At 38.1% G+C, this 13986-nt stretch overlaps 1 protein-coding gene across 1 annotated transcript in view; it reads right to left on the reverse strand.

The window, feature by feature from the left end:
• Positions 1 to 1250: 1250 nt before the first annotated feature.
• The window catches only part of GLUD1 (glutamate dehydrogenase 1), a 41504-nt gene continuing 28768 nt past the window's right edge, over positions 1251 to 13986 (reverse strand). The window contains exons 6-12 of the mRNA XM_037163353.2: positions 10710 to 10889; positions 9390 to 9527; positions 9085 to 9222; positions 8473 to 8677; positions 7583 to 7674; positions 3424 to 3486; positions 1251 to 2612 (exon numbers count right to left, since the gene is read on the reverse strand). Of these exons, the coding sequence (XP_037019248.1) occupies positions 2493 to 2612; positions 3424 to 3486; positions 7583 to 7674; positions 8473 to 8677; positions 9085 to 9222; positions 9390 to 9527; positions 10710 to 10889 (936 nt within the window). The 3' untranslated portion in view covers positions 1251 to 2492. The remainder of the gene's footprint in view (positions 2613 to 3423; positions 3487 to 7582; positions 7675 to 8472; positions 8678 to 9084; positions 9223 to 9389; positions 9528 to 10709; positions 10890 to 13986) is intronic.

A 13986-nucleotide genomic window follows, 5' to 3' on the forward strand; every position in this document is an offset into this window, starting at 1 on the left:
GCATAGCAGGAGTCAGAAAGCCTGCCAGGGATGTTTAGGGAATTTATTTAAAGCTTCTAAGTTAAAATGCCAGGCTTGCTTTATTTATTTATTTTTAAAGTAAATCACAAATTAGAATTGCCATAAGCACTGATTAAATTTTTAAAAAATCAAGCTTTCACTTCTCATTTCCCTAAACTTCATCTCTCAGGGTAAAACACATTCCAGTATAGGGTTCATGAGGCAACGGTTAAAGTAATCGACCAGAATCTTCTAATTCAAAAGCTCCAGAAACCAAAGTTGATATTAGTGCGATGTTGTCTAGAAATACCTAGCATGGCCATTACCACTTCTCTAACATTAGTATCGATAATACACATCAACATTTACCAAAGCCTTTAAAATATCCTAACTACTCTCAGTATGTTAGCCAAAGGCTAAGACTAAGACTTAGCATCCTGCTTATCACATGACCTGAATCTACTACCCTACCCAGTATTGTTCTATTCTGAAACTTGTTTTCATACCACTTTCTCCCCAACATATTTTAGTGCTCTATTTGAGTGCAAGTAGATACCAGCAGCTTGGGAAGGGCTCACTGTCCACAGGACTTATTTATCTACCACCTAGTCAGGACAAAACGAAGTCCACCTGGAAATTATGCTCCAGATTTAGCAGCTAAGTAGTTGGTGGAATACACTTCTGCTGATTTTGGTTAGTATTGTCTTAATTTGATAAAGTCTATGGCTAAATGATTAAAAACAGAACCCTAATCAATGAAACCTTCCTTCATTTGAAAAAAAGGCACTGCTATCCTGGCCAGGATGGCTCAGTTGGCTGGAGTGTCATCCAGTAACCAAAAAGTTGCAGATTTGATTCCCAGTCAGGGCACACACCTAGGCTGTGGTAACCAATTTGGATGCTTCTTTCTCATGTCAATTTTTCTCTTCCCCCCTCTCCTCCTTTCCTCTCTCTCTAAAAGTCCTTGGGTGAGGATTTAAAAAAAAAAAGGCACTAAAAAAAATTTAGTATATCAGCTTTAAGCACTAGAAACTTTTCCTCATAGAAACTTTTCCCTAATAGTCATTTATACTGTTCAATAGAATGAAAGAGAGAAGAATTCAAGAATAAAGTTTGTTTGCTCACAATACATATAGTCGAAATTAATGTTATACAGGTGGTTGTCTCAAAAATGTCTGAAACCCAATTGTATTTCTATCATCTACTAAAAGAGACACTATTAAATATAAAAACAGAAAAGAAACATAAGCTTTGGAAAAGGTAGACTTTTAATAACTGCTTTTATCACCAGGTTAAGCCATGCAGTTACAAAGTAGTTAGAAATTTCTGATAGGGTGTTATTGTTAAAGAAAAAAAGCTCATTCTTACATAAACAATATCTTAGCACTTCATTGGGACACTACTATTCAAAAGGCCCTGGCAAATACAACACTCTGGTCCAGATTGTTTTCAGGCCGCTGTTAATGAAGCTGTGTGTACAATGTGAGGCCCCTGAACGAAGACACGAAGTTGGGACAAGTGGGGCCATTACAGGCAACACTCAGAGCTGCCAGTCAAACTCCAAAGAGAAAGCCTAAGTGTTTTTTTTCTGGGACACTCTATTTGAATTATTGTGTGATCAGTCAACACAGATTTTCAAAATAGAACAGTTAATTAACACGATGAGGAGGTTACTGCATTCTTTGGACTATATGTCATAATTGTGGTTAGTAAATTCCAATAGTCTTAACAAAAAAAGCCTCCATCATTTGCTATTCAATGATTATGTAAGAAGATAACTTAATTTGCCACTGGGCTTTTTGTTTTGCTGGACAATATACTATTGATAAGCTATAAATGATACTGTCTTATGTTATAAAAATACTAACTTTTTTCATTTATTATGTTTACAGGCATTCACTGCTTGAGTCACGGTGTTAGGCTTATTAAGTGATTAAAGGCAATTTTTTTACAACAGTATGTACTTAATTTAATCTAAAAGAGTAGAGAAACAGCTTTTATTTTTGTTTGCAATCTATACAGTTGAGTTTTTTTGCTGATACAAAATACCAATAACTCACTTGAGGACCATGCTATGTCCTGAAAGTGCCACAAACCTGCTTCTTAAATGTGTCAAAGTTGCAGCACATCTCAGACTTGTCCAGAGCTGAAGCAACAAGCTGCTGACCGCTCTTTGACGATAGGTGCTTTCCTGGCCAAAGCACTGTGGGAAAGCAGCCGTGAAGCAAGGCAGTGTAGCCAGATAGAGGGACTTTTTATTTAAAGGCAAAATACCCAAATATCTCTCTGGCATCTATTGGCAGCTTTGAACATAATTCCCTAACCTTAATTTCTTTTTTCTTAAGGGGCTTATTTGGATTGACTTGTTGAGAATGGTGTACATTATCTGATAAGTAATGAGAGAAAGAGATCTCTGTGGTTACATGTAAACTTGTGATAGGTCTACAGATGAAGAGGCGAAGAGGGTAGTGAAGAAGTCAGCTATAATCCATCTATGTGAAGGTCACACCGGCTTCATTGTACACCCTGAAAACTTTCTCAATGGCATTGACATAGGCAGCTGTTCTCAGGTCCAATCCCAGGTTATATTTCATGGCTGTGCGCATGATTTGCTGAAATGAAATAGAAAAAAAAAAAACAGTGAATACCACTCCAACTCAAGCATCCAGGCCGTGAACACACACACAAGCACATATAGGTCAGGAACAGATTACTTGCTGACATTCAGTGCAGGACTATGGAAGCCAAGGAAACTACTCAGGAAATAGAGGACAATTCTCCAGAATTAAACAAACCACTATCTAGGTAGCAGGAAGAAGTTGCTGTTTAGAATTTTAGGTATGAGCTGTCTCTGTGTCCTTTAGACATTTTGTTATCTGGAGTGAATTCGCTTGATACACTTAGTGATAATTTAAACAAACCAAGGAGGAGGTAAGGAAAATGTTCTGGAGTTAGCAGTGATGGCTACACAGGTGAGTGAGTATATTCAAGGCTGCTAAACTGTACACTTTGAAAGGGTGAAATTTAAATGGGTATGTAAATTACATCTCAAAAGGTTAACAACAACAAACACTACCTTCTTAATATCTGTTTGTGCTATTTCAACTTAAAGCTAAGTGCGCTGAATTTGAATTCCAAAAGAAATTAAGAAAACTAGACTTAAACTGTGTGTAAGGACTTGCTCCCTATAGCTATAATGGAATGTGCACTGAGTTGCAACCCACTTTGGTTGACTACTTGATATTTAGCTAACTGCCAAACATCACCCCTTCCTAACTTGGTATTATTATTCATTTCCATATGGTTTTCCATTGCCACACATGCAATCACAACCTGTGCTTCTGCATACACAATCTGGTGGCCGAGAAGACGGGCTGCCCTTCATGTCACTAGCAGAAACACAAACAGCATGTGCACACATACCCGGGCTGAGCGCTCCATAGTGTAAGCTAAACCAGAGTGCACGATGTCTTTCTCAGATGCCCCCTATTAGGAAAAAGAACATAAATTTATAAGATCTTACAGGGTAAAAAAATGATCACAGAAAAGTATGAACCAAGAAAGATGAGAGCAGGCAGTGAGATCAGCACTGGCCCCCTGATAGGCAGCTGCACCACAGCAACAGGTTCCATTGTTCACAGGGCACACACCTCCAGTCCTCACAGAGACTCAATACGGCATAGAAAGGCATCTATCTCCCCACCTCAATAGTAGCTCTGGGGTAGGATCCTGACTGTATATTCAGCAGTGTCACCAAAATTTGAAGCTGGATGAAAGTTAGCAGTGCTAATTAACCCCTTAATTCTACTGATGAGAGAACTGTTGACCACAGAAGTTGGCTAAGTTTATGAATAGCTATTTTTAGAGCTGGGATACAACTCAGGGCCTTTGACCACCAACCCAGCTGATCTCTTTCCTATGCCAATTATCTCTATAAGTCAATTTCTTTCAATAGGTTTCTTTATTTGTGTCTTAGAATGCTTTCTAAAATTTTAGGACAATTAACTATCACCACCATTCCTAGAAGGACATATATAGCTAGCAAACACATATCCTGATATGCCAGATAAAAACTTAAAAAGTGCGTCACCAAAAAAGGTTATCTATGCTGAACTTCATTCAATTAATACTCAATTAAGAAGGTATGTGTCTGCCATGGCTGGTGTAGCTCAGTGGATTGAGTGTGGGCCTGTGAACCAAGAAACATCTGGGTTAGTCTTCATTTTGTTCTACCAAGTTAGGAAGAGGAAAAAAATCTTGCTTTACAGGTGGAACACTGCTGTTTCCCTGATCTAATCATGCATCCACCAAATTTACTGAGAACCTACTATGTGTTAGGCACTGGGGACACAGCAGAAAATAATGAAAATTCTCTGTTCTCATGAAGTTTATATTTTAATGGGAAGAGATATCTTATACTTGGGACTTAAAACCATGGGGCTGGGTGAGATCATCAAAATTTTGACCTCAGCCCTGCCTGGATAGGCAGTTGGTTAGAGCATCATCCCTATATGCCAGGGTTGCAAGTTCAATCCTCAGTCACGAAACATACAAGAATAAACCAATGAATATGCAAATCAATATTTTGCAAACTCTCTCAAATTAATACACTAAAAACAAAATTTTTTAATTCAAACAGAGAACTGGTTCAGAAACAAAGTCCCTCCAATGTTAAACAAGTGGAGAGCTGACCAGGATAACTAGTGAAACAGAGAGAACACTAGATGAATGTGGTATTCTGGAAGATAAGAAAAGAAAATTTTATATTTCAGGAGGGAGTGATCACTGTGACAACAGCTGTGGACAGGTGAGGGAAGACGAGAACTGAGAAATGACCACAGGATTTGGAGGGGCTGATGTCACTGGTTATCTTGACAAAAACAGTTTCACTGGAGTGATGGGCATTACTTACTCTTAAGAGTAAGTTCAAGTATAGAAGAACTGGGCACAGAGTGTATACAACTCTTAAGCAGGTTTGCTCTAAGGGATATAAAAATAGCAAGACCTGGGAAAGGAAGGGGGATTAAGACTTTTATTTTTTTAAGATAGCATCTGGTACACGGACAGAAATGACTGAAGAGAGGGAGGACTAATGATACAGAAGAGTGGGGAAGATATGCTTGAACTATGCATTTTGTAAGTTGAAAACAGGCCATCCAATGCCACGAACAAGACTTGGGCTCAGATGGAAGTACAGAGAGTTCTTCTGTAACAAGAGGAGAGGTGATACAAGACAGGGCACAGATACCAGGAGCTGGGTACATGGGGAAGTTCTCTGACTGCTTCAATTTTCTCTGAGAACATATACCATGTCATGAGTTGGAGTGCAGGAGAGATAGGAGAAAATATAATATTCATTCAGGAGAATGAGAAAATAAATGGAACAAGGGAAAATAGTACATCTGCTGGGCAGCTCTAAGAGCCTACTTGAGGTTAGTGGTTATGATCGAACAGTCAGCAAGGCCTCCAGCTAGTGAGGTGCTGGAATGGAGGGGGAGAGATCTAGATTTTATCAGGGTTCTGGTGTTAACAAGGGGTATGATGAAGCAAAACTAAACTAGAGAGTCATTGTGGTGACAGAACATGGAATTTAAGTTGTGAAAAGAGAACCGAAGACAATGGGGGGTGATAAGAGACAGTGAAAAGATGATAAGATCAGTGATTAGGTCCTGAAAGGGCTAGAACCTGGCTGGGGAAGGGGAAAGTACAGAGGAACTGGAAAAGAATACTTTATTATTATAAGACCCCTATAATAGGTAAGAGGTGTAGAAATAGCACTAAAGTCTAAAATCAGAAGCACTGAAAGCATTTGAAAATTGGGAGATCGATATATTGAGCAAAGATTATTTTAAAGGACAAAAGGAAAGTCGCCATAGCTACTTTCTAACTAATTAGCTGCCCTCTTTCTGTATTCCCTCCAGAGGTTTCAAAACGAGTGACTGGTATGTGCCAGGCAGGTGCTAAGACATGGGGTGACCACTGGGAGGAGCAAGAAGACCAATGAAGAGCAGCACCCGTCCTGCCAAAGCACTGTAGTTACTGGTGATGGAAGGATGTATGTAGAGGGCACTTTCAGGGGAGGCCTCAGATATGTGGTGATAGCTAAGCAAGGAGGGGATTAGGGCATATCAGACAGAGGGACCAGAACTAACAGAGACATGGCTCTGGGAAAGAGGAAGATTCATTTAGGAGAACTGTTAGTACCCAGTGTGGCAAAGCATCTTCAAAACAAAACCCTTAATTTTCCCACATGGTTCAATATAGTACAGCAATTTCAACTGGTGTGCTGCAAGAATTTTTAAATCATGCAATACCTGACTATTTAGTCAGGGGCCACTGAGCTCTTCCCTCAGTCTGTCAAGTAATAAAAATAACACCCAACAACAATAGTCATCCAGTGTAAATTAATCAAAATTATATGTTTTTAGGGGTCAGATTGGCAAAAAATGTATGCTGCATAATTTTAGTAATTAGATGAAAAAGGATGAAAATCACTGATCTAGTCTTGTTTTTTCCATGACTATGTCATTTCTTAAAGATATAATTTAGCCCTGGCTGGTTTAGCTCAGAGGATTGAGCGTGGGCCTGTGAACCGAACAACTGCGGTTCGATTCCCAGTCAGGGCACATGCCTGGGTTGCAGGGCAGTTCCCAGAAGGGGACACATGACAGGCAGCCATACATTGATATTTCTCTCCCTCTCTAAAGATAAATAAATAAAAACTTTAAAAAAAGATATAATTTAGCCATTTTCCTGCCATCTATATCAAAATGAATTTTAAAAACTGCACATAGTTTCCATGACATCATCTTGCCCGGAGAAATTTCTCTCCTTTAGAATTATCTTCTTAGGATAAATTCCCAGAGGGGATGTTATTACGTCTAAGAGTATAAACACTTTAATAATGCTTAAATTTTTCCAAAGAGCTGTGTACCAATCTGCATTGTTATCAGAATAAAGATACAATTGCTTCACCACAGCACAGTGAGTATAAGATGCATTAACTGTTTTTGCTAGTTTAATACATTAATTTGTATTTTTTAACAATGAGGTTAAACATTCTTTTCTAGGCCTACTTCCTCTGACTTTGTTTCTCATATCTTCTGCCACTTACTGGTGAAGAAATTCTATTTGTGATGTGTATGCATTATCAATGTACCCTGTCAGTAATTAATTAACATAAGATACCCTTTCTAATCTGTTTTAACTCTTATTTGTATTCATATAGCAATTATAATTTTTCAATATAGTTCTATATAATATCTACTTTTCAATTCTTTTTATTTCTCAGAAGCTTAAAAGAGTTAAAACACATAATATAATTCTTTACAACTACATTAGAATCACTTGGCTGAGTCATCTGTATTGCAAAAGTACCAAAAGGAGAACCATTATTTATTTATTTTGCACTAAGATTTTTACTCCATTTTTAGAATGCAGTGAAAGAGGAAGGCACAAAGCATATATAAGTCATATAATTACTATCATGTTGACTACAGCCTGTCAGCTCAGCCTACTTGACCCAAGTCTAAAGGGAGCAGGGAGTGTGTGTGAAATGAAACTCCGTCATGAGCACACTCACCGATATCCTGTCCTGGAACTCTGCTGTGGGCACAACAGGGATAGTTCCACCGTGCTTTCCAAATTTTCTTTCCAAACTCTCTTGAACAGACACTATGAAAAGCCAAGATATGAAGATAAAACATTGCTAGTAGAAAAAAAAAATAAAGTAGAACCAAAATTTGTCCAAAACTATACCCACAACCTCAAATCTAAGAGTCTTAGAAACCTTCAACACTAAATGACATGAAAGGGTCAATCATTTAAAAGGAATAAAGCACTTGGCCAAATTCCTATATAAATGTGAATTTAGGTCACTGTTTTGTTTCCATAACACCCATTACCAGGGTTTTTCCTTGGCTCTTAAAAAAAGAAATTGCTGAGGGAAAAAGAAAAGGAACTAGATGGATCACTTCACCCAGATTCTGAGCGGGCTGAGTGAAGGAGCTCGGTTGGAGGTCTTGGTCTTATTTCAGCTTGATGAAAGTTCTACTGTTAACTCTGGAGCCTACTCTAGTCAAAGAAAAACTCTCATCAGAAGACTAAAATATTCTTGTCACTAAATGGGCCTTTGCTAAGAACAACCAGAGGTAAAAATGGGATGCGCATCAGCAGAAGTTCATGGTTTAAAATGATACTCTACTACTAATTTGTAGGTTATGTCCTTGGAATATTATACCACAGAATATTTGAATATAAATCTTCTTGAGAGAGCTAATATATTATCTATAATGAAATTGTATATTTTTGGTCTAAGACTCATGAGATAAAATATAATAGTTTTCTGTACTGAAGTTAATTTAAATTCTTTAGGATTACAAAAGGAACTAGTCTTAAATTTAAGCTTTTCCATCCTTCTAAGCTGGCCCATATGATTATTTAGTTTTGGAGAATGATTTCATCAGAACTTACTGAGCAAGTGGTAGTTAGAGTCCCTTTCATATTTGAAGGTCAAACGGCCATAGCTGACGTGATTTAGGTTCTTCAGCCATTCAAAGTAAGACACTGTCACTCCTCCAGCATTCAGATAGAGGTCTGGAATAACCATAATGTTTCTCTCCAGGAAAATCTTATCAGCTTCTGGAGTTGTTGGTCCATTGGCACCTTCAGCAATGATCTGTAAGAGAGTCAGGAACATACAGAAATACCAATGCTACCACCAAATCCCCTCCACTGAGCTCAAGAGATATGCATATATGGGTAGGGAGTTGTAGGGAAAAGAGTAATTTGAGTTTAAATCAAATAATAAGTCATTTTGCTCTAACATATATAAAACTATTTTTCACCTATTTCCATAACTACTTTTTGTAAGTTTAGTTTAACAGGAAACCCATGGTGATGGTTATACAACTCCAAATATACTAAAAGCATTTAAATTGTATACTTGGGTGAACTGTTTGGTATGTGTATTATATCTCAATAAATTGCTGTTAAAAAAAAAAAGGTACCCAATGAGCACCTTTCTGTGACCTTCAATGTCATCCACATTGGTAGGGTTGAACACAGTCTCCATTCTGCTTTTACCTTGGCTTTGACTCTGGGTGCATTGGACTTGGTCAGCTGCTTCTCACTGGCAGCGGGGATTAGTATATCACAGTCGGCCTCTAAGATGCTCCCTTCATAAATCTTCGCCTTGGGGAAGCCCAGGATTGATCCATGTTGCTGTAGTTGATTGAAAATCAAAATTAACAACTGCACTAGAGTTTAAATGCTTATGTTTAGTGCCTTTGATATGAGAACAAAGTTATCTTCAAAGCAAAGGAAAAAAATTTAAATAAAACTGACTGCAACTTTACAATATTCAGTGTAGTTATATTAGGTTAACAAACCAATTTGAAGTCTTCCAGTTCTTTTGGGTCAATACCATCTGGATTCCATATGCTCCCATCAGATTCAGCAACACCAACACATTTAGCACCAAAGCGATGCAAATATCTCATCGAGTGCAGGCCCACATTACCAAATCCCTGTAAAGAACAATTATATATGACACAAAAAAAATCAAATTCCTACCACAGATAGATGGTAAGAATCATATACTGACCAATGCATCTGACATTCTGTTAAAAGTAATTCTCAAAATCCTTTGGCCAAAAGAAACAATCAACTAAATGGCTTTTCTTCAACAATAAATTTCTGTTTAAAAATGTGGGACCAAACACTTTGTTATCTGTTACAACAAGTCCTGAAGAAGTTTAGTTTAGCCTTGTAGACTTAAGAAACGACAGTGGTGTCAATGATACCACCCAAGTCCTCAGTCCTTGATGACCAGATTCCTATCCTGTGGTTATAAAAAGGTAAGTCACTAACTGGGAGAAATATTAATTCTATTTTCAAATAGCACTCAACTTAATTACTCTAGGTAAAATAATCAAGTACCAATCAAATCCTTTACCTCTAATAGTTTAAGAGACTTCCCCTTCTAGATACAATTTCAGTTGAAATACTGATCAAAAGATGTTGGTGGTAGTTTCACAGAAGGGGGCCCCAAAAATCCTCCCAGAATTTATTTATAAAAAATTGTGTATTTTATTATTATATGTTCAAACTTCAGTCACTTTCAAAGTACTCTCCATTTGATGCAATACACCTACTAAGATGTTTTTTTTCCACTGCTCAAAATGGTTTTGAACTTGTCAATTTTGATGCCTTTTAGTTCTGCCGTTTTTTGTTTCTCCTCTTCCACATCAGCAAAATGTTTCCCTTTGAGGACTTTTTTCATCCAGGGAACAAAAAAAGTCACTTGGGGTGAGACTGGAAGAATAAAGAGGGTGGGGCATGGGTGTCATGCTACTTTTTGGTCAAAAACTGCTCAACACTCAGCTCAGTGTGGGCATGTGTTGAAAGATCGTCTTAAAAAATTCACTGAAGCTGAACATAGTTTCTCATATCAATGCCAGCTGGTACACTGATACAGATGGGTTCCTAGAACACTCACCTAGCAGGGAAGCCTATACTACAAGAGGTTTGCCCTCCAGAAGATAATTCCACTTTTTGGAGGGCCCCCCTCATATGCATCCAAGAGATAAACAACCATTCTAAAACCTTCAAGATTCAAAAGAATCAAATCTTTAAAATTGCAAATCTAAAAACATTAAAAAACTTACTTTACATATGTTAGTTATTCTTTAAGAAACAGTATTTTTTACCTGAACAACAAATGTTTTATCTCCAAATCCTGGTGTCATTCCTAAAATGCTCATGTAAGAAGCTTCATTGATGAAGTTTTCAATCCCATGGAAAACTCCCCGGCCAGTAGCAGAGATCCGTCCATGGATTCCACCCTGACTGATGGGCTTACCAGTGACACAGGCATGGGCATTAATGTCCTGCATGAGAAAGTCAAAACTTCAATGATAAAACCTTAAGGAGAATTTCATATAATGAACCAATGTCATGAAGAACTGAAGCCAGAACACATTCTCATCAGAAGGTGTTTAAGGGACACTTTCATCAAGAGGGACATGCTTCACTTTTCCAGATTTCTGTTCCTAGAAAATGCGTACAAGTACACTATGTTATCCAATGGGAGAAATAGGGTGTTTACAACTTTAACATCAAATAGGCACATATAACAATGTCACAAAAAATAGTTCTTCTTAAAACTATTATTCTTTCATTACATACTTAGCCCCTCTAAATCAGGGTACACTCTACCCTTAAGTGTGTTAAAATCTACTATTAAGACTTGAGTATGTCACCAAAACAGAGCTTAAGACAGGAAAAGGCATGGTGGTGTTACTGAATGGGAAGACTCAGTGTTGTAAAGATATTCTTCTATCAAACTAATTTACAAATTCAGTAAAATACCACTTAAAATAAAAGGCTTTAAAATACTCAAGTTCACCTAAAAAAGTGGGTCAGCAAAAGTAGTCAAGCAAAAAACGCTCCCCAAAACCCCCAAAGGTAATTAGGGGGTGTTGGGACAATTTGGAATACCTACCAAAATAAAAATACCCACCAATCACAAAATTGTACTCTAGGAATTTTTTTTGGTATATGTAGTATGGTTATCACTTAGGTTAAAAAAAAAAAGTACATGTGGGTAGGACACAGAGGCCCACAGAATACCTCTGGTGTCAGTGGTTCAGTATGGGAAGTGAAGTGGAAGGGCAACAGTCTTTACCACCACCTTTCTGTACACTGAGCTGATGTGCATAAATTCTTGTTCAGGAACAAGTGTAATTAGAAAAAAGGTGAAAGGGTTTTGGGGGCCTTCCCTTCTAGGTATCAAATACACCATAAACTGTAGCAACTGGTACAGAATAGACAAATTGATTAGTGAGACAGAAGAAACTAGACAGTTCTATTATATATAGGAAATTTATATAAAATGAAGAAAGCATTGTACATCAGTAGCTAAAGCTTGTAAGTATTTAATAAACTTAAAACAAGTTGCTATCCATGTGAAATAAGGTCAAGTGCCTTGCTTCATACCTTATATCCAAGCTCTAATATATGTTCTAGATAGGTTGAGTTAAAAAATATTTTGTTGTTTTTCTGTACTGTTTAAGTATTTTTACAGAGATAACTAAGAACTGTATTACTTGTGTAATTACCAACAAAAAGAATAAAATTAAGTTTAAAAAGCAGTCTAGTAAAGTGATTTACAGAATTAGTAGTTTTCCCACAGTTGTTTTTTCCATGAATAATGAACACTTATGAATACAGAATTGCAAACCTAGTGCCAAGTGCTTTTAAACAGTGGAAATGCAAATGCTGGAGCTGACAGCAGTCCTTTGCGAGGTCAGGCGTGGTGCCAGCGCCCAGCTCCCCAGTATACCCAAGTGTTTGGGAAACCCAGGGAAGAAAATAAACTCTCCCTCCAACACTGGCTCTTCCAGGTGGGACTAGACCAAAGAAGCTGCACGGTTTAGGTTCACACCTGGAAATAAGTAACAAAAACTATGGCTTCCTAAAGTCCTGATTTTGAATTTCTTATGATTTGAAGAAGAAAAAGTCTGTTACCAGCAGTATAGTCCAAGGTTTTAGCTGCCAGAGTGTCACAAAACTTTCTTTTGCTGTCACCACTGAGAATGAGCTATGAATAACAATATACTTGCCTACTACTTTGTATTCTTCAATCTAGTGCCTTGCTTAAAAAGAACAAAAGAACAAGAGACCATACCCAGAGCTCACTGAATGTAAAAAGGTGACAGCGAAAAACATCCTTTCTGGGAAATCAAAATTCTCTGAAGTGTCTCATACTGCTCTGTTTTCCTTCAGGGGATGTGTGCAATTGACACTATGAGGTATTTATACAATTTATTTTTTTGTGCTTACTAAGGGCTGGGAACTATTTTAATTACATTGCATTATTAATACTGATTTAATTCCCGTGACTCTCTCATGAAGTAAGTACTATATTGTTGCCATTTTACGTATGAGGAAACTGAGGTATTTGCCACAGGTCACAGAGCTGGTGTGCGAAGAAGCCAGTTCCAGAATCCAGGCTTATGCCCATGCTCCTACCACAGACTGCACTTTTCAGGAAATAAGACTGAACTGCAAATTCCTCCACTGGGTGCCACAGCCTCCTTCCTCCCCCTCAAGATGAAAAATATTCCTCCTCTTCTCCAAGGCCGATTTTTCCTCTAGGGCCCTTAAAAAACTGTCTAGGCCTTTATTCCCTTGGAAGATTTTGCTACATCTACCATCCTATATTTTTCTTACATCATCTATGTCTTGCACCAATGAATTTGTGGCCCAAAGCCAATCAAATGCTAAATGAACAACAGAAATCTTTTTCTTTGGACAACAGCCATCTTTCTAGTTGTCTTCCTTCTGCTTTTCTCCAGTGCATTTTCCTTACAGAGGAAGCTGCTCTTCATACCCTACTCCTCTCTCTTGACTCACCCTTGAAGTTTGGCTCCCAACTCACTGCTCTGAGGATAAGCCCTTTGCTGAACTGGTCTCTCTTCAGAAACTTCCTCCCTCCCTAAACACCCACAACACACAGCTCTCAGTGATTCTCATTCTTTTACATCTGAGTGCTTTCTTCCCTTAAATCATTCTTCAATCTGCCCATCTGTCTCCAATGCTAGGGCAGGCTAACATCACCTCACTTTCTGGGATCCTGCCCCTCAACAATACCATTCTCTGTCACACACAGAGTGAATCTTAAAATGTACACTCAGCTGTGTCACATACCCGCTCACAATTAGTGCATCATCAGTTTCCCTCCGTTTATGGGACAAAGATCTAAGTTCTGCTCTCACTGATAGCATGATAACCTGATCTGATCCTCCTCTGCTGGCATCTCTTAGGTCCTACAATCTCACTCTCATTACCATGATCTTCTCTCAGGTTTACCTCTTTTGCACATCAGCACCTTTACTCAGGTGCTTCCTCCTGCCTCTAACCCTTGTCCTGGCCTTCCCCTAGTTGATGTCTACTCATCTTCAAAGAACCCTTTTCTAATCTTAC

The sequence above is a fragment of the Artibeus jamaicensis genome, unplaced genomic scaffold (genome assembly GCF_021234435.1).
Source record: "Artibeus jamaicensis isolate MK-2021 breed Jamaican fruit bat unplaced genomic scaffold, CSHL_Jam_final contig_332, whole genome shotgun sequence".
NCBI classification, from domain to species: Eukaryota; Metazoa; Chordata; class Mammalia; order Chiroptera; family Phyllostomidae; genus Artibeus; species Artibeus jamaicensis.